The sequence below is a fragment of the Oenanthe melanoleuca genome, chromosome 2 (assembly GCF_029582105.1).
Source record: "Oenanthe melanoleuca isolate GR-GAL-2019-014 chromosome 2, OMel1.0, whole genome shotgun sequence".
In the NCBI taxonomy this organism is placed as follows: domain Eukaryota; kingdom Metazoa; phylum Chordata; class Aves; order Passeriformes; family Muscicapidae; genus Oenanthe; species Oenanthe melanoleuca.
In genome coordinates, this window is record NC_079335.1 from 70022311 (window position 1) to 70048696 (window position 26386).

General features: G+C 37.3%; 1 protein-coding gene across 7 annotated transcripts in view; it reads right to left on the reverse strand.

The window, feature by feature from the left end:
- The window catches only part of SEMA5A (semaphorin 5A), a 356553-nt gene that overhangs the window by 57633 nt on the left and 272534 nt on the right, over positions 1-26386 (reverse strand). For all 7 annotated transcript variants that reach the window (XM_056483463.1, XM_056483464.1, XM_056483466.1 and 4 more), the window contains 4 exons: positions 24402-24519; positions 19019-19200; positions 16747-16890; positions 8862-9009 (listed from right to left, as the gene is read on the reverse strand). In XM_056483463.1, coding sequence (XP_056339438.1) covers positions 8862-9009; positions 16747-16890; positions 19019-19200; positions 24402-24519 — 592 coding nt within the window. The remainder of the gene's footprint in view (positions 1-8861; positions 9010-16746; positions 16891-19018; positions 19201-24401; positions 24520-26386) is intronic.

Here is a 26386-nt window from a genome sequence, read left to right on the forward strand (position 1 = left end):
ACACTTCATCCTGCTCAATCTGCAAGGACAAATCAATGTGTATTCTGGTAAATGAGCTCAGTGTTTGCATGAGTTTATATTCTCAGACAAGAAGAATACAATCCCATCTACTCAAGTATTCAGATCTAAATATTATTATTTCAGAATGCTGCAACAGGCTGAGTCACAACATCCTGAGCTACAAAATAAGTTATAAATAAACAGAATGAAAATGTATGTTTGCCTTTTTTAAGGCCTGTGAATATATTTGTTCAAGATGAATGTCAGATGCTTTGAATAACTAAATGCCTTTTATTGGGTGGCTGCAGTATTAGTGCTGAAGTATTCTAAGTCAACAGCTTAATGTGCAAGGGAGAATGGAATGAACCAAGGAGGGGGAAAAAAAGGAAGTTCTGATAACTCCATCAATAAATATTCAGAAGTTTTAAAATAATTTCTCAGCTTCATATAACTTGTGTAAGAACAGGGCTGCCTGACACTATTTTCAACGAAAATGAAAATCCTACCGCAGCCAAATAAATTAAAAATTACTATGATGCCCTGAGACTAAGTAACAATAAAAGCTGGCACATAAATAGAATTAATTTGGATGGAGTTCCATTTAATTGCACTCAGATGGGTAAGGACTGCTGTCAGTCAGCTCAGTTAACAAATCAGTCTCACACCCTTCAGGAGCTGCTGCATTAGTGAAGCTATAAATGGCAACAGTGCATATTATTTATTCAGGCTTCATCCATCCCACAATTTACTGAGGTCAAATTGAAGAATACTGAAAGAAAACTCTGCTTTGTGTTAAGGTCTACATGTGAGCAGATTTTTGGTATAAAATGTGTAAACACAATTACTGTGTCTGCACTGTGCCATTTTAAGTACAGGTGACCAAACCTGAATGGAACAAAATAAATCAGAGGGACAATTTGTTGCAAACTGATTCAACACTCCCTTACCAAGAGGAACATTGGAAATGCCATTCTAGATCAGAAATGCCTTCCCTGGTTATTGTCAAATGGCAGCACAGAAATAAGCAGAATGCAAAAAGCACAGCTCTAAACCTCATTTTTAATATTCAGGAAAAATATTTAAAACTTTAAAATTTGATTTACTACGCTAACAAAAATTTAATTTTTTTTTTCTATTCTAATTCTGCTTCATCTTGATATCATACACAATTTTAGTTCTGTGGACTTGTGTTGCTTCTTAAGATTTAGGCCTCAGCAATTTCTTGCAACATTTAACAAGTTACATCATTTAACAATGCCCTGGATAGAAATGAATTCCCTTCACTGGCTTCCCATTTCCTTAAAACTCAGTATACTACAGTACAGAGTACACAGAAACCTCAATGTTCCCTCTCTAAAGCTGTCATTAATTTATATATTAGTCATTCATACACTAGAACCCTGCATACTGTGATTTATGAGAATCCAAATATTTTCCCTTTCTTTGGAATGCTTTCCTGAGCTCAGCCCACTTCCACCATGAGCCATATCCTTCAAGAACTGTAAGAATTGCTACAGAACAATTTTATGTAAGTGCTCTACCAGCCTTCTGAGGTAATTTTCAATGTTATGCTTCATGCACCCTTTTGTCCCATTTTGATTGCAGCTCTACAATGCAGGTTGCTACTGAACTGACTACAGTAAAAATAAGGTTTCTCCACACTTAACAAAGACATATCTTTGTAATGGAAGAAACTTGGAATCTGTAGATGAAATCATAATGAGCTTTCATGACTTCAGTCATTGACACAAAGCTGTCAGATAAATTGAGCTCAGAAATAAGCTCAATTTTGAAGATAACAGCAACGTTGGAAAAATCACATTATTGCAATGCATGAAACAAAAACTATGATTTTATCAGGCTTCAGTCCAGAGTGCTACAATCATCTCTTCTGAGATTGGTTTATATATGAATCCCTAGACTAGCTTTTTAGTCTCCCTTGAGAATATCTTGCTGAAACTTCCTAAGTGCTAAGACTGAATCTAATTTTTTTTCACCCCTGCACAAACATTTTGGCTTATAGCTAGAATCAAACAATTCCCACACCAGGGTCATTCTCCTGTCTTTTTTCTCACTGTGCTTCAAGGTGAAAGCAGGAGCTTCTGTTAAGTTCATGACTATAATTATGACACAAACCTCCTCATTTCTATCATTTACCCCTCAAAGACATCTAATGCCTCCTTTATGAGATGCCAATCAACTTTTGCATCGATGATAACCCAAAACTTCCAGTCACCAAAAATATAATCCAAATATGTTCTTCCAAAATGTCTAAAAGCACTTGTAAATAAATCTGTCTAAATGCATTCCTTTAGGAGATCTAGAGTAATCTTCCAATAATCTGATGTTTCTCCTTCTAGGACAAACCACTAGTATGTCCAGTGGGTAAAGATGAATAAAGCTAACATTGATGGAACAAAGATATAAAAACTATATAATATAACTAATAATAACTCTATGTAACCCCTTTATCATGAATTTAATATACTTTACTTTGAAGTTGCTTCATTTGATTGTCAAAAACTCCTTTTATCTTCTTGAAGAACAATATCAGAAAAATATGAAGTGGTCTATATTAGTAATATCCCAATGGACTGGCTGCACTTTCCATTTACATCAGAATTACATTTTACCCTGTAGTTGTTCAGCAATTTGAAAATCAGAGATCAGGTGAAACAGCCTGTCTTTACCTCCATAGATTTTTTATTTTACTTAAATTTCATTTACAGGTTTACTATCCTTTTTTCGTTTTAAAAGTAAAACATAAGAAGAAATACCCTATATTAAATTATTAAACACAGTTTTAGTTGTTCCAAGAGCTCCAGGATACTCCAGGACAGACTTTTTTTTTTTTTTTTTTTTTTTTTTTTGAATATATATAGCTCTCCCTTTTTATGTAAATTCTCATTTCATGGAAATATTACTTATGTACCAAGTAAAGCCACACAATGCATACAAAAAAACCTAGATCCACAAGCACTGGAAATAAGGAAGCCTGATTAAGTTTAAGTTAAGTAAGTTTATATATCAAGTTTTTAAAGTTGATCCATTACATCCTCTCAAATTCCCCCTTCCCATCCTCCTGCCTGCAGGATTTAGCAGTCCAACTGCTGATTAAGAGAAGCAGTGTCTAGTCCCAAACAACACGTGTGCTGACATGCACACTCATTGACCTGCACCTGACACCACTTGGACCAAGCAATGGACTCAGCTGCAAATCTGTCTCTCAATGCAGAAACTAATTTAGGTTTTTCCCCTCTACAGGGCCTCTGTTTTTCATGCAACTTGTCCCAATTCCATGTTGTCATCAAAGATCACTCTCCAATCAAACACATTTGTAATGGGGGAGTGGGTGTCTTACTTATGAGCAGAAGAGTAAGAATACCTGACAGACCACAACATGATCCTGTAAGCCCTATTACTAAAACTAAGCTAAAACTATGCCATCTACTTTTTTGTTCTGGCTTTAGTATTCAGTGACAGTTATGGATTACTTTCCAGAGATAATTGAATGTCCTAGGTCCACAGCAATGAGAAAAACTCAAGCTCCATGAAGCACAACTCCTTAGGAAATATCCTCCAGTTTCAGTTTTGCTCAGTAATTCAATTTAAAATTAGTGCAGCATAAAACTTCAGCACCCAACCTTCTTTCTTCCTATTTTTCTCCTTTTTCATTCCCATTCAAGACTTACCCAGTCCAAAGAAAGCAGTTCACATCTCTTAATGGGGAGTCCTTGAGCCCAGCACTGGCCCTGCTGGGCACAGACTGAAGGGGCTTTCAGTCCTTTTTCTGTGGTTATCAGAGGCAGCAATGTCCATAACTCAACCACAGGGCCTCACAGAGCTGGGGGTACAGTATTACATCTAAATAACAATCATGAAAGCAACATCTACAGCACAAGAAGCGCTGAAACCTGCAACAAATGGCAGTACCTGAGACAGGACACACTCCAGGGTGCCTGGTGATTCAGGAAACACTGGGACAAACTCTGGCTGAAGGAAATCTGGTCCCCTATCTCTGATCAGTAAGATCCCTAACTGGATGAAGGCACCTGGCTGTCACTTGACCTTGAGGCACACATTGGCTGTTGCCTTCCCCAAAGCCCTGGGAACACTTATGCACAGTTACACTAAAATTTGTTTCCTATGGTTTTTTAAAGAAGATTTGGACTTCTGGATCAAACATTCATCATCCATATGACAGATACACATACACCCAATACAAAGCTCTTGAATGTGTTTCTTTTGGCAAACCCCTATAACTAGATTTGAAGGAGATTGCAAATCAGATGGCATTGGTCCATGAAAGAAATTATTTTGCATGACATGGAAGTCCCTGAAAGAGCTTGCTACAGGAATCTCAGAACAGGACTGCAGTCCAGGTCAGTTGTCACAGGTTGAACTGAATAGTTTGAAGTAGAGACAGTTTCCTAGCAGGTAAAAATGTATTTCACAGCTTTAAGTTACTTTAAAAATTACATTTCTCAAAAAAGGGATGCTTCACATTATTCTAAGCAAGAAAAAAAAAAAAAAAAAAAACAATTTACAGTTTAGCCTCTTTTTCAAAATTAAATAAATGAAACTGCAAAATGATTGCTGGATGTGTGCCCAAATACCACTTTGAACAGCTCACATTTGGATATATATGGATATATATATATACACTTTGGAGATAGATATATATATATACACTCCAACCAGTTTATATTTCACATTTACCTTGAACATCAATGCCAAGCTGGTAACTCACCTTACTGACCAAGGTAAGCAGACATGTACCATTGATCAATATGTTTTAACATTTTTTGAAACTATTTCTTATGATTTTGAGGTTTTTTTATTTTTACCCTCTTTAGGTAACTTGTTATTGCTTACAACTGCAGTAGCATGTGCAGCATCACATCTATTTTTTTTTTTTTTCCCATAGCAAAACATAGCATGCTTTGTTCTGGTATGTGGAAAGTACATACACTTTACCAGACTCCCAGTACAAAAACTAAGATTAATGTATATGTTAGTGTGACTGAAATGGAACAAATATACACATAAAGCATGTCACCCAACTCAATCCTCTAACAAATTCCTCATTCTATTAATAATTCTTTTAAAAAGTTATTCTTTTATTACTGGCCTGATTATGCTTCTCAAGGGAAAAGAAGCATTTTCTGATGGAAACATACAGCTTATCTGAGTATGCTGTAAAATCTGAAGATGTTGGTCCTCTGAGTCACATTAGCACAGTCCAGAAAATTCCACAGTTCCTTCTCTAGTGCCTGCATACACGAGAATAATACCTGTTTTGTGATCTGCTTAAGCTTTCTATTACCACATTTTAGCTGCTCTTAAATTTTGTTGTGATGGTTCTATCTCTTATTAGACAATTTTAAGAACTCTTTAGTAGTTTTGATTAGCTTAAAGACTTTGACAGGTCCTTATGACTCCAGATTTTCATTTCTAACTTCATCTTTTTGACCTTTATGAGTCTCTATGGTCTAATTCTCCTGTATCATATTGATTTATGGTTTTATATATTCAGTGAAAATGCCTTCAGTCCTAAGTCTCTGGCCATCAGTTTTCATGTTTTGAGTGCACTTAAGCAACATATGCATCTTTAAGATACCATCACAGTTTTATCTCCATGGAACACTTATATGCATCAACAGATTTATCATTATTATTTTATAAAATAAGTTGGAAATAATGATAGGGAACTCTACTGAGTCATGAGAAAAAATATTCAAGTGGCTTGGCTGATATCTGCTATAAGACAGATAAAGTCAAGGAACCAACTGATGAGAAACATGCAAAAAGAAGCACAGGCAGTAGCTGCCTGCTGTGATATTGCAGCCTAGGAGCAATACAATCAAACTAAAAGGGAAAAGCACTGTTCATTGAAAATTATGTGGTGTGAATCATTAGGTGGACACAGACAATAGCCATTAATATGGTAAAAGCTGCAAAATAAGGACAGAAAAATAGATTAGCATTGGCTATACTGCAGTCTCACAGCCAGGTTGCAGATTAGAAAACAGAAGAGGCAGGTTCTCCTAAGAAATTAAATCTGGTCCCCTGACACTGCTGGCAAGCATACTGTAAGACCCCCTTTCTTAAGTCTTATAAAAACAGATTTTATTGTTGTTGTTGTTGTTTTTTTCCAAGATTCCCTAAAAACAAAGTTCTAAAAACAAAGAATTGGCACATTTGAAAGGGGTCTCAAGACAGCATTTCATCCATCCTACACCTCTGATGCATCAAAAATTTAATTTCAAGACAAAATGAAGCCTAACATAATTACTATCTTCTTAAGTAATAAGTTCTCCAGGCCTCCACCCTTTTTTCTTCTCTTCACAGGCACAGACACTGAACTATTCAGCTTCAACTCATGCTGCTCAATTGTGCAAGTTTTGCAGAGTTCATCCTCATTGAAGAAGGTAAACCAGAGACCTGGACATTTTCTTTATAGTTTAAAGCTATCATTTAATGGTAGAGAGAACCAGGCACTTTAGGTCCCTGAGTCTACTCCCAATTATGCCTTTAATTTACCTGGTAAATATTTGGCTCGTAACATCTTTTACTCCAGACAAAATAAACAGTAGATAGTATAGATTACTACCACTTTCACTGCAACACTTTCTGAGATTTTTTAGCTTCTCAAGTACTCAGAGATATTCAGGATAAAATATTTTTGAAATAAACTAAATTCACTAAATATCTTGTGCAGCCTAAAGTGAGTATCACTATAACCAGTAAAGAATGGAAAATAGTAGCAAGAAGACACATTAACTTCTCCTTTATTCACTATAGTAAAAATCTGTAATTCTAACTGTTTGGAAAAATACATACTTACTACAATAAAACAGAAAATTTGGTTGAAACAGAAGAACATCCAACAAGTTTCATATCTGTGCTCCTCAGTCATAAGACTCTATTAATATAAATATTTAATCCATTCAATAGTTACAAGAAGACATGAAAATATTTCTGCTAGCACCTTCTTAGATTAATTAAACAAACTCTGAGAAGAAATAAAGTACTTTTTCTCCAGCTACACCTGGTGACTAGGCCCTGCTATGGCTGCAAAGCCTCTGAGTCAAAGGTTCAAATTCAGTGAAATTTAAACAGAACACAGCCTTTCTACCACAGTCCTTTGTCTTGCAAGAACACCAGGTTTTACAGAGGATTACTACACTGGAAGGGTTTTCATTGGTGCCTAAGTTTTAGCAAGACAACTATATACTCCAAAGCTTGAAACCATCAACACAATAATTTTCTAATTAATAAAAAATCTCCAGAACATTTCCATAGCTGAACTGGTAACTATTCTGTGGTGCAGCAGAGTATTTGCTAAGACTGTTAATAAATTACAAATCCCAGTACCATTAATCTCAAGTAAGTTATAATAAGAAATTTTTACATTAAAAGTTTTCCTACTTTCCTCATAGAGCTTTCCAAGAAAATTAGAGTCACATATTTTTGATTTAAGACCATGGGAAGATTCTCTGCAAAATAAAATATCCTTATATTTCACAAATATTATTATAGGCTAAATAGGAACAAATGAGGGAGAAAACCTTCATATTGTGCTCTTTTCGTGAGAGTCAGGAAGGTTTAACAATAGATCTAGACCATATGTCTTCTTTTTTGGTGTACCATCAGAAGAGACAAATATTTTGGAAAACTTCTATTGCGTTAAGTCTTTAAGTTTCAACTGAAATAAAAGAATAAGCCTCTTGGATGTTTTTAATCTACTGAAAATACAATTCTATCATCAGAATAAATTTTAAAAAGAATAAATCCTGGGAAAATGCACAAAATTTTCAAATTAGAAAAAGGTAATAAATTATCCTTTCTTTAGTATTGAATTACTGCCAGTCTAACAGATTATGACCACAGATTATGACAAATCTCAGAATTAGGCCTCTCTGAAATTAAGACATGCAAAAATTGATATAATTGTGAAAAGAAAAAAAAATTCTTCTACTTTACCTACCCACCTGTATTTGTTCAGATATAAGAAAAATCTCCTACATGTTTTCCCATATGTTTCTCTTACTGAACTGGGTACAAATGAAGCACTTCTGCTCATTCAAATCATCCCACTGTAGATTCAAAGCCTGACAGCTGCTAACCTGCTGCTGTGCCAAGACCACTGCTGCTATCCAATCTCACCTCAGCACATTGCTGGTGCTTCCATGCATTCACTGCATTTAGATGGGGAACTTAGCTCTTTCTCTGCTATACAGAACACTGGAGTCCTGGGCTCATAGCTAGGATTCCCTTGCACTCTGATGACAATAAAAACCACTATAAACCTGCAATGACACATCTGCACCAACCTTGCCTCAAGAAGCTTAAATTCTAGATGATACTGTGAAAAAGCCGAATTGTATATATTTCAGATTGATAAATTTTGTGGATTTCAGCACAGACAAGCAACATAGATACAAAACCAGTCTGGTGACTACTCGTGTTTCGTGTAGAGCTTACAGATATACATAGATATGGGCATATCCATAGTGTTATGGGCATAGAGGATTTTTGTGGAAATGGCTTCAAGTTTTGCCAGTGGAGGTTTAGATTGGATATTAGGAGAAATTTCTGCACTGAAAGGGTTGTCAAGCACTGGAACAGAGTGCCCAGAGAAGTGGCAGGGTCACCATCCCTGCAGGTATTTAAAACACCCATAGAGGAGGCAGCGGGGAGTATGGTAGAACGGAGCAGTTGGCAGGTCTGGGTTAATGGTTGAACTGGGCAACCTTAGAGATGCTTTCAAACCTAAATGGTTTAATGGTTCTGTGGCACAGAGACACCGTGGCCTGTGGCCCTGGCTACCTGCTGAAGAGGAAGCTGGAGCTGCTTACCACGCCGCAGCCAGGACAGTCGGGGCCGTTCTCGCAGGTCCTGCGCCGCGCCTGGATCCCTCCTCCGCACTGCGCCGTGCAGCGCTCCCACGGCCCCCAGCCCGTCCAGAACACGTGGGGGGGGCACAGCAGGTGCTCGTTGCAGTACCTGTGAGAGCAGAAATAAGGAGGCAAAGGATCCGTTTATTATCAAGGCAAGACACCCCCCCAAAACCTCCCTCATTTGCTTAATTCGGATAAATATTTGTACAGGGAAATATTTCATACAAAGGGCCTCTCCCTGCTCATCAAGCATGGCACTAACAGTTGTCATGCTTCACAGGGTGTCTAAACATCTGAGTGGGGCTTTCTTGGTTGCAGTTGTGTGGGTGGAGCATTTGTTTGCTTTATTCAGTGACTTTATACACTCCATGCAATGCAGCCACGCGATTGTACTGCGGTCACGTAAGCAAGATTGCAAACTACTTTATCACAACCAGTTGTGGCTATCCCTCTGTGGCAGTCAACCAAACAGAAGGCAAACATTCATGCAGGCAGTCTTTTATCTGTCTCCAGCTAAGAATTGATTAGGATCCATCTCTCATCTTCAGATAGCTACACTTGCTTTTAGCTTTTCATAGTGTCTCTGCTTCTATGGGCAATATAAAAGCAAAAACATTGATCCTAGGCATAAAGAACTGCACTTGTTTGTAATGTTACTACTTTATCTTTTAAAGGGTGTTTTTAGCTATTATAATCTTTGAAGGATTTTCCTGTAGGCTGCAAATTGATTCAGAGGCCTAGTAGGTTCTTGAGGGAAGCACTATTAAGTTGTCATTATTGTAACAATACATTCAAACATGTGGGAAGGTTCCAGCTTCAACTGAGTTTTTTCCATTTTTGTAGAAACCTTAGATTCCTGATTTTTTGAGTGTGTCATCCAATAATTCTAGCCATAGTATATGCTGCTTTTTAAGGAAACTCTACAGGGGTCCAAAGGATTTGGGCCATCAGCAACTATGACTAGGGACTAAGTTCTTATTTAGATAAAGCAATCACACAGTATAGTCAGGAAACAGACAAGCCTGAAGAAATTCTCTGAGATTTTATGGGTGCATCTGGGTAGCTCTTGTTACAATACTGACTGAATGAACAAATCAATCTGATACAGTATTTCTTCAGTTTTACACCAATCATCCAAAATCCAATGTCTTCTTGCCCTTCTAACAAGTTTTCATCTCTTGGCACTCTTCTACAGTAAAAACTGACTCTAATACTCCAGTTATTAATTTTCTACAAAAAGAGAAATGACAGTATGAACAGTTGTCATTTTCAACAAGAAAAAACACAACAGGTTTGGTTTTTTTTTTTGGGGGGGGTTTTTTTGGGTTTTTTTTTGGTTTTTTTTTTTCATAAAGCTTCAATATGTGCAAGCTCTAATTCTTCTTTATCCTTCATTATAAAGAATTTGAACATTTGGAACTCTGTGGAGAGCAAAAAAATAATGCTGGTGGTATAAGTAACATATGAAAGTAGATTTATTCCATGTGCTGGAGCCTAAAATTCAAACTTTGTCCCTAGGTCTGGGAAACTCCATCAAAATCTAAAGACTGGGAGTGGAGTTAATAGGGGAGTGACATCTAGTTGTCTGCTTTTGTAGAGCTAAGAAAATTATTCACAGCTTGTACTGACCTTTCCTCTGGAAACTGAGGAAAAATTGCCCAAACCCTCAATATTTTTGAATCTGGTGTCAGAATTCTTCAGTGTGTGATTTAGGTACACACATTACAGTTCACGTTATGCCATCATTAAAGATACACAGGAATGTTCTGTGCCTGGATATTCTTCCCCCAGAACTCCAACTGCACACATTCTTTGTCACATGCAGTCATTTATGTGAATGTGTGTGATAGTTTCTTCTAGATTTGTTGAGAATGTGTAGTCAATAAAATATAGATGTAACATCAGCATTTATTTAGTCAAATTAGCACAAACTTCACATAATTTCAGTTCTTAATGAAGATATGTTAAGTTAATTTGGGAGACACACTGAAACTAGAGCAAATCTGCCGTGAAGTTGAGAATTACCAATATTCAGCCATGCAGAATAAAATTAAGGAACTTGTCCTGCCTTAAAATGAAGGTATGTAGAGTGTAGGCATCTAAAAATGAAGCAGTCATCTAACTTGAGCAACAGCTCATGGAAAGAAACAGCCCAGTTAAAAATATGGTTTATGTCACCCTAAAGCAAAGGTCATATAAATACACCCCTCAATTTGCAAATTGATTTTCTTTGACTATAAATGCTATGTGGGAGACAGACATCTAAGCAGCCATTAAAGGCAATGGAAATATTGTCAATACAAGATAGGGAGACTACAATAATTGATTTGAAGCAGTTAAAGAATATATAGCAGAAGGACACAAATTACTGTTTTCCACAGCCTGTATTGACTAGATTTCTACAGACCACAGTGGAAATTCAGACACCTGACTCACACATAAACATTCACACATGAATACCTGAAGTTAGTTATGACAGGTCTCACTTTGACACAGTCATGCCACAATGCAGTGGCTCTTCTGGTGTCTATGTGCCTGACCTACCACCCTTTCACCTCAGCAGGAAAGAGAAAAGAAACCTAATAACAGTGACCCTTCACAGTAAGCACTTCAAAGGGCTGGCAAATCTGTTATCCAACACTAATTAAATATGCAGCTGAAAGAAAGCCCTAAAATCTCTATGCAAACTACTTCAATTCAGGAAACAGTTTTGGGTTTGTTTTTATTTTTTTTAAGTCAACACAGTCAATTTTTTCCTTTTTTTTCCCAGGAAAGCAAAATGGAAAAAAAAAAAAAGAACAAACCAAAAAACAACACAGCATACAAGTAGAATCTTATTTCAATTTCAGCCAACCAGCCTCTGAAAACATCAGGTATGTTTTCACAGCTAGAGACATCCCTGCAATTGATCTTTGAGAACTGTGCTACAGCATGGGGCTTTGAGCCAAGTTTCATTATATCTGTTCTTGGCTGCATTTCAAGTCACTCAGCAATCCTTTTTCCCTTTTGCTCTTTCTTCCCCTCTTAATTTTGTTCTCAGGACCCACAGGGCTAACGTTTTACAGTAATTCAACAAAACATGCAATGCAAGAAACTTGAATCTGTGAAACCACTGCCCTCTCCCCTAACCTAACTGCAGTGAGGTCAGAATGGAGAACAGCCTAGAGAAATGTGGGTTTTGTACAGTGACCCTTCACATATCCCTTGGAGTGAACCCAAGTTCAAATGCCCTAATAAAGGAATTGTCATACTGGGGGAAGGGTGAACATCCTCTGTCCAGTTGCATCCACAGCTATTAATGCCCACTGCAAATTTTACAACTACAATTTCAGTGCAACTGGCATTACCATTCTTGTTTCTATAAAAATCTCAAACTTTAGCAAAGATAGACATAAATTTATTCAATTTATTTCAGTGCTGCTGCTATCCAGCACTGAGTAGTACAGGCTAACTACATGACAGTTACAAATATGCCCTTTTTATTCCACAGAGAGATGTTATTTAAACAAATACTTTGCAATTTTGAACTTGAACTGTGTTATACTACCATGTGTCTAAGGAAAACAAACTAAGCTTCATCCCTGTCTGCCCCTTCCTGTGCAGTGTATTGCTCTGTGGTGGGTAGAAGTGATCACCAGCTGGTGATTTACTGGGATACACAGACTATGCCAAAGCTGATGGGAATACCACATTCCTTTAACTGAAGGCAGGCACATGACATACACATGCCTTACTGGACTGAGATTGTTACACTGACAGAAATACCATCCAAGAGAGTGTGGAAGGTGGCATGTGGTCCCAGGGGCTTCTTCCTGGAAGAGGACGGAGCAGAGAAAGCAAGGAGGGTGGGAACAGACACTTCCCAGCAGACAAGACATCCATGGGAGTGCTAGAAAGCCTAAAGCCTTGTGGTGCTTAAGCTGCTCTGCTGGGCTTGTTCACAGTGCCCAGAAACAAGCAGTGCAACATAGAGCAGGCACTTGACTCTCAGAAGTTCCTCTTTCTCATGGAAACAAGCCCAAAAGCTGAATGTTTGCTGAGAACCGAGTACAAAATAATGCGACAACATGTCCTGCTTCTAATCGTTTTATACACCCCAAAATATCCAGGGCTTTCAAACATTTACTCCTTGTCTGCAGCCAATTTACTTTTCTAATTGCCATGGGTTTTTTCCATTCTTTCCTGTGTAATAAAAGATAAGTGCATCCACTGAAAGCAAGGGATTGTCATTTTAATGTCCCTCATTTCTTCACAGATAGGAAGGGGACCAGTGGGCTTAATGAGGCCATATCTACAGCATCTTCCACAGAAAGGATAAACATTCTCACTCTATGATACTGTCAAGACAGGATACTACAGACTCTATAAACCAGGATCTAGAGAATTTCCAGCAGTAAATATTTCTTACAGGAAAAATCAGAAAAATTAAGCCCCTAAGGAATTCATCAAGATGTCTTCCATCTGGAGTTTTAACTATAAAATTATTATCTGATTAGAAAATTTTATTGAAATGTTATTTTTACTCCCTCTCCATATTCTGTCTAAATGCACATTAGCTGCACTTTTGACCTACTTCTACAAGGGGTATTTGCTTTGTCATATGAGTATTCGCTGTTATCTCTCAACTGCTTTCCCCTCTTCCCACACACCCCTTTAGCAGCAGAGCATGAAACAGTTTAACCTATCTTCAATCCTTTAAATTGGCAAATATTGCCATTGATTTCAAGGGAATGGCCAGCAAGCATAGAGCTGCCTGATACATTAGCCATGATAAGATCATGGCTTTCATGAAGTAAAACAAATATATCCTAGACAAACATTTAGCTCTTAACACATGAACAAATTCTCTCAAGCTGAATATGTATCCACATCTAGAAGTAAATTTACCTCAGATATATGCTGCCTTTTTTTGTGTTTGCTTTCTATGGAGTTATGTACTGTATTTCTACTGAAATCACTGTTTGTTGAAAAGCTGTTTCAAAGTTTGGCACGTAGATGGCTGTGGAAACTGAATCCTATATTTATACCCCTGAACATGTGAAGGTGATTAGAGTACACACGTTTACAAAGACAAATGCACTCAATGTGTAAACCAAGTAATTCAAATTTTTACTAATACTAAATATATATTCATTTGACATATGAGCTGGGTCATCAAAAAAGTGAACTGTTAGGCTGTTTATAAACATTGGTTGATTTAAAAAAGAAAATCTGAGAAGTTGCTTCTTGGCACTTTGGATACAAAGCCAGTAAATGTTTCTCAGAAGTTACTGCACATGTAATATTTGTTCAGCCTGCCTAAATGTTATGGGCTCAAAGGAACTGTTTCTATTTGGGGCTGATGTAACTCAATGAGAGTGAAACAGTGAAATTATACCACTGTAAATGCTGGTACTCCATTGCCCTCACAGCTCAAAACAAGCTGGCAGAGCTGTGAGGACACTCATAAAACTCTAATAGCCCCAACCAGCATCCCCTGGGTCCTCCACCCACACAGAGAGCTCTGTTTAACCTGATCCTGTCTGGCCTGTGGTTTAGGCTCCTACCTGGGCTTCTCTCATTGCCATGATGTCACTAGGATCTAGACTCTTGGCTGGACCTGGTCACAATCTCCAGGCTTGCCCTGTTCCCCTGCTGTGGGTGATGGGATGGGCCCTGGCTGGCAATTATCCCAGGACTTTCTGCTTTTTACAGCTCTGAAAAGATTTATCCAAGTACTTGGCTTAACACTGACAAAAATCCTGGCAAATAACTGATGCCTCATTCCTCTAGCTGCTTTACAAATTATTTGACAAAATTTCCTAACTTACCACACACTCTGAAAAAAAATTAAATGCACTTAAAAATAATTAAAATGATCAGGACATAAGATGGATAACAAACAAAACCAAGCTAGAGGCAGGAAGGTCAGCTGTGATCAAGCTGTGACTGAGAAAGGTGCAGGGCTATAGGGAGTGAAGGATCTTTCAAAGAGACAGGAAACAGTGACAGAACTCTGAGAAAAAAAGGCATCCTGCAGTAAACTCACAGGCATATTCATCCCAGATTGCTGCTGAACTGGATGGAGATAGAAAAGACAAATAAACTGCAGACTACAAAAGCAAAGTAACATAAGCTTATTCTTTCTTCAGAACTGTTGCATACAAAAATTAAATCCTTCTGGACTGCTATTATTTCAACTCATCATAAGTCACTTTCCAGTTTGTAACTGCTTTTACAGTGCACCCGTTGTCTGAATGCTCGTGTCATTAAGAAAGTATTTCTCAGGGTTTTCTTTATTTCTGTGAAACTTTTTATCAAACTTTTATTCTATGTTAAACTAAAATGAACAATTACTATTACTCACCCCAAAGTCTCTCCAAACTCAACCATTTTTTTTCTATGTTCAGTGTTGTTGTGTCCTGCTCTGGACTGACCTCTCAGTTGAGGAAAATCAATAACTGTTATTCATGCTGGGACAGAGCTAAATAACAGCAGATACACTCTATGTTTGATGGTGATGGCTTTCTGGTTGGGCAACCTATTTTCAGAAAGCAATTTACAAAAGAGCAAAATCCTCTCCTCTGGAACAAAACTAGAAATATTCATGGCCTTGAAACAGAGAGAAACGTCCACATGTTCTGTGGTACTGATCCTTTGCATTTAAGAGTTATAAGGACCAGGTCCCTGGTGATCTGTTAATATAAAAATGTGTGATGCAACCTTGCTCCAATGAATCTCTTAATCTGAGGAAATGCTGGACTTGGTGTTTAATTAAATGCCTCACTGAAACTCTTCATAAAGGTTACTGACTTTAGTTTACATCCAACAGCAATATAGGATACTACATCATCCATACAGAAACACTGAGGTAAGCTGTAAGTGCATACTGGGAGGAAACATATCTGCATACGTCTCTTGGAATGGATGGCAGGACTCCAAATTTTCACACCAATGCAAGTCTTCTGCTATCTAGCTTTCTGGTACACCTCTGGAAACAACATAATGCATGTAAGAGTTGCAGTTTATCTGAATATATTCTTGCTTGATTTAAAGAAATATTTAATTATTATTCAATTTGTGCAAACACAAAAAGTATAGATGTATGTAGGGTCCACATAAATCAGAGATGTAATTAGGGTGCATGTAAAACAGAATGGAAGGCCTGAACTTGACATTCTGAGCTAGTGACAAAATACTTAGTCTGGTGCCAAAACAGTATGTTGGTACTAACTTGGTCTGCTCAGGGGTTAAAAAATATATACAAACAATTAAAAAAAACCCACCAAACTTGAAACCTTACTAAAGATATCTGAGTTGAAGGTGTGTTATATTAATTGAATAGGAAACAAAGCCCTTGAAACTTCCTTTCATGTTCTAGAAATGCTTAATTCATTTACAACAGAAAAAAATGAACTCACAGCATCAGTAACATTGTGCTGTGACCTTATTATATTTTGCTCAGAATTCCAGGTCTTGAGGCTGGATGAGTTAAAATTCAAACAGTGCAATCAATTTTCAAGGAGAATCAATTTTCAGGGTCTCAAGGGACAGCAGCACATTGCTTCAGCACAAATCTCTGGCACTACCAGGAGCTCTCAGGTGCCTCAGGAGGGATGAAGCTAAGCAAAAGATGAAAGATCTGCTGCAGACCCACAGCTTTGTTAATGGGAATATTGTACTGTACAGCAGTGAAGGTAAAGAGAGAGTGAAAGGAGAGGGAAGGGAAAACCAAGGCAAATAAAGGAGAAAATGTCCTGTGGAATACAGCTGGGCAGAGGAAATTAAAACAATAAGAAATAATGTTATTATACCAATAAGAAATTAAAATAAAAGTTAAGACAATAGGAAAAAGGTGGCTCACCTCTCCTCCCGGTTCTGTCCCACACAGACGCGTCCTCCGTGCCGAGGGGTTGGATTGCTGCAGGAGCGCTGCCGAACTTGGAAGCCGATCCCACAAGTGGTGCTACAAGGTGACCAAGAAGTCCACGGTGTCCAGCCTCCATTTCTGGTAGAATAAAAAGCTCAGGCTCTGTCATCTGTTATACATAGCGAATGGCTGATTAGGTGGGACTGACAGCGGAATCTGACCTATCAATATTTCTGTAGAAGTCATTAGTACTGCATCGTGCTCCATTTCTTCAAGAATACTGAACCAAAAAAAAAGGTGCTCTGATATTCCTCATTCCATGCTTTGTAATCAGCAACTGCTAAAATTACCTCCTTACACAAGAACTACAAAGATATGAAGATATTTAGTTGCTTTTGGTCACTTTGTTCTGGGTAAACTACATATACAAACTCCTGTATCAATGTTCTGAAGATGACTTTAAATTACATATCATTTTCAGGGAGATTAAAATGTCAAATTTTGCTACCTTGTCTGAAAGTGGAGGAAAAGCCTGGAGGAAAAGGAGGCTCAGAGCACACCATATTTCTCTCTACAACTACTTGAAAGGTGATTGCAATGAGGTGGGAGCTGATTTCTTCTCCCAGGTGTTGATCTCTTGATTTTAACAAGGGACAGAATGAGAGAAAATGGCATAATGTTGTGTTAAGAGAGATTTAGATTGGATATTAGGAAAAATTCCTTCACCAAAAGGGTTGCCAAGCATTGAAGCAGGCTGTCTAGGGAAATCGTGGAGTCACCATCCCTGGAATATTAAAAGACTTGCAAATGTTTTACTTGGGGACATGGTTTAGTGGTGGGCTAGGCAGTGCTTATTCATTGTTGGACTCAATCTTTTCCAGCCTAAAAGACTCTGTGACACTAAAGTAAACATTAAAATGCATTAGGTCTCAATTTCAACAGGTTATTCTGATAAGATGTCAATACCTTGCCTGCCATGTAACAAAAAAGCAAAGAGAGTTCACATGCTGTACCTTGCATTTGTGAACATTTGGAAAGGACCCCTGACCCCTCCAATACACCCTAGAAAAAATACTATAGACCAAACATCTGAAAAGGAATTTCATATCTTGTCCTAGGCCATAAAAAAAAATTTTGCACTTCAGCTGTTATCCAAAGCTTTATATGGCTAGTTTAAAGTTTTGTACTGGTAGAACACAAACACACTTAAAGAAAAATAAAACTCAACTTTATTGAGCTTTTGATGTTTCATCATAAAAGCAAAAGTTAAAACAGTGCCTTACTAAAATGGCAGTAGTGTAATGCCAAAGGTAGAATGCAAATCCAGTCCCAAATCACATTCTAAATTCCCTTCTAAACCTGACAGCTGTTGTTTGATTTTTCAGTATCTCACAGCATCCTTATCTTTTCTATCACTGTCCTGACCTGATCTAACAATATAATACATAGTTAGATTTTTAATAATTTTCCTAAAATAGACTATTTCCCTTACAGAGCTTGCAGCTACATGGTGCAGAAATGTAATCACTTTTATCCACTATCATGATGTGATTGTGATGCTAAAAAAAAAAAAAAAAAAAAAAAAAAAAAGACAAAAACCATAATCACTGAAAATAAGCAGAATTCACCAGTATATGTTTCATATTGCAATTAAAATATGTATAATACATGCGTATAATATTTTAAATATGAACTTCTGATGCAGTTCCAAATACATAATGTTCTGAGTCTCTTTGAAATTATCTTCTCCCACTTATTTTCTCTGGGAGTGGTTAAGTTCCTGAAGAAGGCAAAAGAGTAGCTAAAGAGTTCTATACAGACGGATAATAGAACTTGCTATCGTGATACAACTGAAAGAGAGAATGAAAACATTTTTCCAAGGCAGAATGGAAGATTACAATGGTAATATGAGATCTCTAAAAAATTAAGACAGTAACTTCCAGAAAAGAAAGTTTTATGAGTTATAGAACTGAGAAAAAGTATCATACTTTGGATATTATAACACTGATTTTTTTTTTCAGAACTTTTGTTAAAATTACCTGAGGATAACATTATTTGGTACACAGCATTTGAAATGACTCCTTGCTCTCGGACTCATTCTCTCTCCTACTAAGTCTGAGAAAACTTTCCAATGTCCCACTTTGCCCTTTCATGCACAGAATTGGATCAGTAGATTTCAGAGGAGATTTCAAAGGGTAGGCTTTATTCTGATTAAGTTGAAAACTTTTAAACCACAAGTGGTAGAAGCTGACATTGTCTGGCATACCTGGAGCAGTTGGCAATCTCCATGGTTGGTCCTTCACACAGCCATCCTCCACACTGAGGAGCAGGACTGTCACACACACGTGTCCTGCAGAGGCAGGAGCCAACACTGGCACCGTCAGTGTGGGTGCAAGGTTTCCACTGGGACCACGTTCCAAAATGCCCATCCACTGTCAGATTCCTCATCTAGAAGCAAACACAACAGAAAAGCTTACCTGAGACTTGACAGTTCCTTCACACAACCTCTTTATTCTGCTGAGCATGAAGGTTCAGCCTTCAGCCACCAACAAAAACAGCCTTCACTGGAGAGATACATCTTCCAGACAGTAATCTCCCCTTATAATTCCTGTAGTTGCAGAATTTCCATAACTTCTGACCAATCCAAGCCACTGGATGCCACCACCATAGCAATAACAGAAATCACAACTAACTGCTACCCTTCACAACCATGCTTGCCCACCTCTCGATTGTCATCTGTATTCCCTACTTCCTAAAATTTTCCAGTGAAAATGGAACCTGGAGACTGACTGTAAAACCCAAGATCAAAAGGAAGAACCAGCAGAGGATAAGGAAGAAATGAAGAAGAAATTCTCTATGAGGATGTTGAGATACTGGAACAGGTTTCCATGAAAAACTGTGGATGCCCAATCCGTGGAATTGTTCAAGGCCAGGCTGGATGAGCAACCTGATCTAGAGGAAGCTGTCCTTGCCCTTGGCAGGGGGAAGCTATATGATCTTTCAGTTTCTTTCCAATTAAACAATTCTGTGATTCTAAACACAGATGCTGAAACAGTCCAGGGTAACAAAACTGGATGGATTAAACTCAAAGCTTGAAGATGAGTGTCATTTTTGAAAAAAACCAACAGATTTTGAGGCATCTTATACAGCACCATTTCATTAGGACAAAATGTGGTTTTAAATATGAAAGTCTCCAAATGTTACATGAAATTATATGTATAAATCCTAGAGTCATCTCCAACAAGCAGCACCTAACCCTACATGATGAAAGTCTGCTCCCACAGAATTCAGTTCTCAACACCTTTGGCTGGAAGGTTCAGATCATTCTCATCTTGACTGGAATGTTTCCATCAAGCAGCTGTAACATATTTAATATGAATCTTCATTGCCCAGATGAGAAAAAAAAAAGAGATAGAAAATGAGTTTTTCTAAAGAAAATGGGGCAGGACATGGGGAATTCATCTCCCAGCAAAGACACATGTTCATAATATTCTTTTAGCAAGGTGTTATTCTTGACAAATCTGTGATCCTAAACAGAAATGATGGCCACTTTTTCACTTAAATATTAAGGAATTTGTCTTTTTTTTTTGCTGTATGTTACTTTCAGTCAAGACAACAGCATCAAGAAGTGCAGGCTAAGTATCATTTAAATTCACTCTTAGTGAGAATAAATATGTGTCACTTGTAGTAATTTTTAATCCACTTTAATATTTGCTTATATATTGAAACAGGAATTACAGTTGTAGGTTGTCATAATCAATCTGAAGTGGTAACTTCCTTTACTATTTTTAGTTATTTTCTTTCATGAATACTTTGAAGGTACAAGAGATTCAATTACAACATAAGGCATGTTTCCACTGACACTCTGGATGTTGGCTGATTCTCTCCATGTGCCAAAAATACCATAATTTCACTACTAATTACAATTCCCACCATTTATTTTTCACAAGTATTACTAGTGCAAGAACAGCTATGCATATATTCTGTCAGCTACAACTGACATAACCATAATTCATCATTTCAAAATCTGTTGACAGCTATTTATTGAAAATAACTCACCAACCTTTGCTCATGTAGAGTTTACATTATTGGGCTTTGTAAGACAAGAAATACTTGCTTTTAAGTGACAAGCAGACTCATTCTCTCTTACACTGCTAGTCTAACAAATACTTATAGCCCACAGACTAACAATTCTATGTCCCCAATCTAATTATGTCAGAGACGTAGAAATGCCTTTACTGCTTTCTGTTTCTGTGCTGCATCAACATCTTTATTGTTGCTCCTATAATTATAAACTAAAGCTTTTCTATGGTTAACAAGGTTACAGTTGTTGATGGTTACCATGATACACATTAAGTGGCAGAGAAAGTACACATAAAACATAGCTCATAGTTTGAACTCAAAAAGATAAACTGATGACATATTCACTTCCTTCATTATTTTTCCTTTATCTGCAAAGATCATGCCGCTGGGGTCTCTTCTGTTCCCCCTGACTCTCCTGCTCTGTCTCTCAGTGCCTGTCTCCCTTTCAGAAGTAATATCCACCAATTTCATCATACAACTGCAGGAAAGCAAAATGTACCAACGAGGGGCCTTTGCAGCCCTCACCAGAATCCATGCCCATTAACCTTTCACAATCTGACACCTCCAGGGAAAAATCACAGTCAGTCAGACCATCTTGGCATGGCTACACTCTGCTTTCCCTCTCTACCACCCTGGTTTTGTCACCCTTTCCCTTCTGCAGATACCTTCGGACCTTTCCTCCTTAATGTCCTCCAAATACTCATCTTTGTCTCAAGTCTCTCTGTACCCACCTCACCTTCCTGCTTTGTGTCTCTGCACTCTGAGAAAAGGTCACAGTTTTTAACTCTGTAAAGATATTTGGTGTGAGATTACTTTTTGTAGAATTTAGTGAGTCTGTAGAACTTCCTGAAGCTCCTAAAAAAGTCAGATCCCATACTACAGTTTCTCTGAGAATAACTGTAAAAATACAGCCATTTCATGTTGCAATGTTCTATTAAACAAACAAACAAAACCAAAAGCACAACCAAAACCAAAATCCTGAAAAACATTTTTTTAAATAATTTTTACTTTCCTTGTAAAAGCTCCTAGATAATATCAGCATGTTTTTAAGTGACGGATTGCAAGTTGTCCCACTGGAAAATATTTCAAAAAAACAATGAACCTTCATTGCCATAAAAATTATTGGATGAATAATAGGGATACATGACCAGCTGGAAAAAGTGGTCAAAGTGGATACATGTGCCATAGCATTAATTAGTCTCCATATCTATACATAATCGCTGTACTCATGCCAACTGAAACAATAGCCTAAAAATCAAACTGAGGATTAAATCAGAGCAAGATAACCAAAATAACCATATTTTTCAAAACTGATCTCCAAACTCCAGAGATGGTAGCACAGACACTCATCCATCTCTCCTATTCACCTCTCTCCTCTACCATGACATGCCTATAAGTACTCAGCCATATGAATAATTCAGTAGGAAATAATTTCTCAATGGAAACTGGTCACATTTTTTATCCTGGACTAAAATATTGTATAAACAGAAGTCTCTATGATCCAATTTTAGAAGAAACTGGCCATTTATTAATCTAAGAAAAATTCTACAATGTTAAAAAGATTGGAGTAATATTACTGGAAATTAAGATATTGGAAGCAATTGGGACCAAAAGAGGGAGACTATGTTTTGAATATTCTGTTATGTTCTGCCTGCAACAGTGTTTTGAATATATCTAGCATATGTTAAGGATGCACATAGCTCAGTTGCCTACAAAATTAAATTAATTACATCTTGGCTTTTATATCCTGTGAGCACAGCACAAAAAAATGCTATAAAAACAAGTATTTTAAAGCCTGGCTAAGCAAAATTGTAATTGATTGCAGTTTTCCAGAATACTGTGTTTAGAGGAACGTTTCTATGAAGTTTTCCAATCTGCTTAATAATGTGTTACTTAGTGTATAAGGCTTTAAAACTGTAAAGGCATAAACCCACACTTTTCAATTTAGATAGATAATTCTAAAATCTTTCTTATATTATGCAAGCTCAATCTGCTCAAGGGCAAAATTTCTTTGGAGGTTCACTAGGTCTTTGAATCTCAGATCAGCAGCATAACTCTCACAGCTATGGATAAATTTTAAGCAAGACTTAGGTGCTTCCCTGTTTTGACTAGACTGCCTCATCTGATGCACAAGGAATATAATAGATACTAAATAATTGTTTTTCCAGTTGAAGGGAATAGAATGGAATTATGCTTTCTGAATTATTCCTCCCTCCGCCCCATCTTGGCCTTGTGCTCTATATCTACAAAACAAAGTAAGGCCTAGTGCCACAATTCAAAGACTGAGCACAGCAGACTGACTACCCATGCAAATACCAACAAAATAAGGCATTTCAGTAATCACAGTATTTTCCCCAAATTTGCTTCTGACTTTAGCTCAAATGCTAATGCAGATGAATTCAACACAGGCCTATTTTATTTTTCCTCTATGTGAGAAGGTGGATGCAAAGGACAGGACAAGACACAAACATTTTTTAAAAGTGCTAAAAATTTGAAAAAAATATTTTAAAAATTCCTGTTTAATGTCAAACACAGTCAGAAGACAAAGGCACATTCTCAAGGCCCTCAGAACCAGTGTAGTGTTTGTATCTATGAGGCTGTTGCAACACATGTAGAAAGCACAAATCAAAGCTGCAAGAACTTTATACTGATTTTGCACATCTCTAGGTCACTAAACTAAGCCCAGCTTAGGAGAGAGAAGTGTCATCAAGATGTTAAAGGGAGCTTGTAAACACATGGAGATTAGAACATGAATGCCATGATGCATGTGTCCCACTGGTGAGTGGGGACAAGATCAAGAAGTCCTTACAAAGAATGAAAGGAAAATTGATTTGGAATGGCTCTGTCTTCATGGGCAGAAGGACAAATCAGCAAGAATGTAAAAAAAAAAAAAAAAAAAGCTCAATAGTACAAGAAAGATACTTTTTAACCCTCTTTTTGCATGCTTTGGAGTGAGGGGAAAGAATGAATATTAAAACAACACCAGAATAAAATTAAAACTGAGAGATACAAATCAATTTTGTTGGTGCTTTTTTATATTATATTGAACTTATTCAAAATAATTTTCAAAGAGAAGTGTTAAGCCTCTGTAAGTATAAACCCTGCATTTATTGTAATTATCACCTCTGTCTTTAATGTGGGTGAGACTTAACTCATAGAATTCAGCCTTCCAATTCATAGACTTTAGAAGATTTTATTTGGCTTTTTATATTAGCAATAATCCTAAAAGAAAAGATTATACTATTAGTGATTAAACTTTTTCAAAGCACATAATGGAGAAAAATTCTGCAGAGAAAAATATGTCAATATCACTTATCTTAGAAAACATTTGTTTTCAAGATGGGAAAACAAACATTACAGATAAAAACAACCAGCCTTTGAAATTACTCTGAATAATTTTAAGTAGTTAGATAAGAAATAGAAAAAAAAATCCCCTAGGTATTCTGCTAAAATCTGACAGGAAAACCTAGGGGAAATGGCATTAAATGCAGTTTTCTGAGGTTGAAAAATCCATGTCAGCTCATTTTCATAAAATCCACAGAGAATCAAAGGTTTTTTGGACTTACTGGACACACGGTAATGCTTTGCTCCCATTGACTCATGCTCAGACTTTCTTCCAGCGTTGTGCATTTCTTCATCACCATGTCCCAGCCACAGTAAGGGTCTTGGGATCCAATGCATGCACTGTGGATGAAAACCAGTCAGATAACCAGGGCATTCATCTTCATTAGATTTGTACTGACCAAAGATTTCTAAATAACTATGTAGAATCTCTTGGTATTTCATAGGCAGATAGTGAAATTGATCCCTGTTGAGGCATGGCACAGACAAAATTACCAAAATCAGAGGAAAAATTAATTCAAATTACTACACAAAGCATTTCTTTTAAGTGCATAGCTGAATTTCCCTCTGCATGCATGGTATGTTGTCCAGACAGGTTGATGAACTTAATTACGAGACAATTACAGAAATTCATAAAGAGGATATACTGTCTGCTCCAAGTAAAAATTTCAGGAGTTACAGTCTTTTCTGTCAGTTTTGGAATTGTAGATATCATCTTTTTCAGAAATTGGAGGACAAAGTCTGCTCCTTGAAAATTAATTAGAAAACCTTCTAATCTATTTTCTGTACTTGTATAAAATCTCTGGAAGTTAGCTCAAAGGAGCACTGGCATCACACCTCTTAAATATCACATGCTGTCCTCAGCACTCTCTTAGTGGTACATGAGGAGGGAAAGAAAAGGATTACAGAAAAGGATGGTAGTCCAGTTTCAAATACTCTGAAAGATCCCCTGTACAAAACTAGAAGTTCATTTCTCTAAGAAATAAGCAGGTTTCTCTTGCTGAGGTCTAGCATTAACAGTCTAGGCAATAGGTCTGCAGCTTCACAGCTAAAGATCCATAAGAAAGGAGGTGGAACTCCCATTATAGTGAAGAACAATATAACTGGTTTAACATTTGTAAGAATATCTAAAAATTACACATAAAAATAATGCATTCAAACATGTTGTCTAGATTGTAAAAAATGTTAGACTGGTCATTTTTGTTCAACTCAAATCCATGGGCATTATCCTTCTCTCTTTAATATTCTGTTCCCATCACATCTGTTGACTGAAGGGCCACAGAGGTGATTAAGCAACTGGAGCATTTCTCCAATGAAGAGGGGCTGAGAGAGCTGGGAGAGCTGTTTAGCCTAGAGAAGAGAAGGCTCAGAGAGGATCTCATCAATATGTATAAAAGCCTGAAGAGAACATGCAAAGAAGAGGATCCAGGGTCTTCAGTGGTTCCCAGTTACAGGACCAGAGACAATGGGCACAAACTGAAGCACAGGAGGGTTCAACATCAGGAGGCACCATTGCAGAAACTGTGACTAAGCACTGGCACAGATAGCCCAGGGAGCTTCTGGAATCTCCTTCCTTGGATATATTCAAAAGCCACTCAAACATGACCCTGGACAGCCCAGCAAGCATTGGATCAGACAACCATCAGAGAACCCTGCTAACCTCAAGAGTTCTTTGATTCTGTCCCAACTAATACTAGTATTACTACTACTATATGTTTTATTGATATTTCTATTTATCTCTGGTATTCCTCATGTACTTCTATGTTAACACCTGACCAAACGCAGACTTACTAATTCCCTGGAGTATTATTCCAAAATACCATAATTATAAATTTCAAATAATTCATTTCCACATTGGTAATGGGGATTGCCAGTACCACATGGGAGCATAGTTCTTTTCTGCAGAAAGGGCACAATGTTAGAGGCATAACAGTCAAAACTCCATGGGTACTCCTAATTAGGATTGCAGCTCAAAGATAAAGCTTTTGATTTGTAGAATTTTCTGTTCAGAAGAGAGTTTTCACTGTTGGCTCCTGCAGCTGTGAGTACTTAGCATTTTTGTAACTCAGGCTACACATGTTTCCATTTAACTATCTAGAAAGTGAGAAGGAATAATCATACAAATTATGGAAAGTTTTAAGTGTCTTGGTCTTCCAGAGTTTGCAAGACGTGCTGTCCAGTGTTCTTCTGAGTACCTCTGATAAAGGAT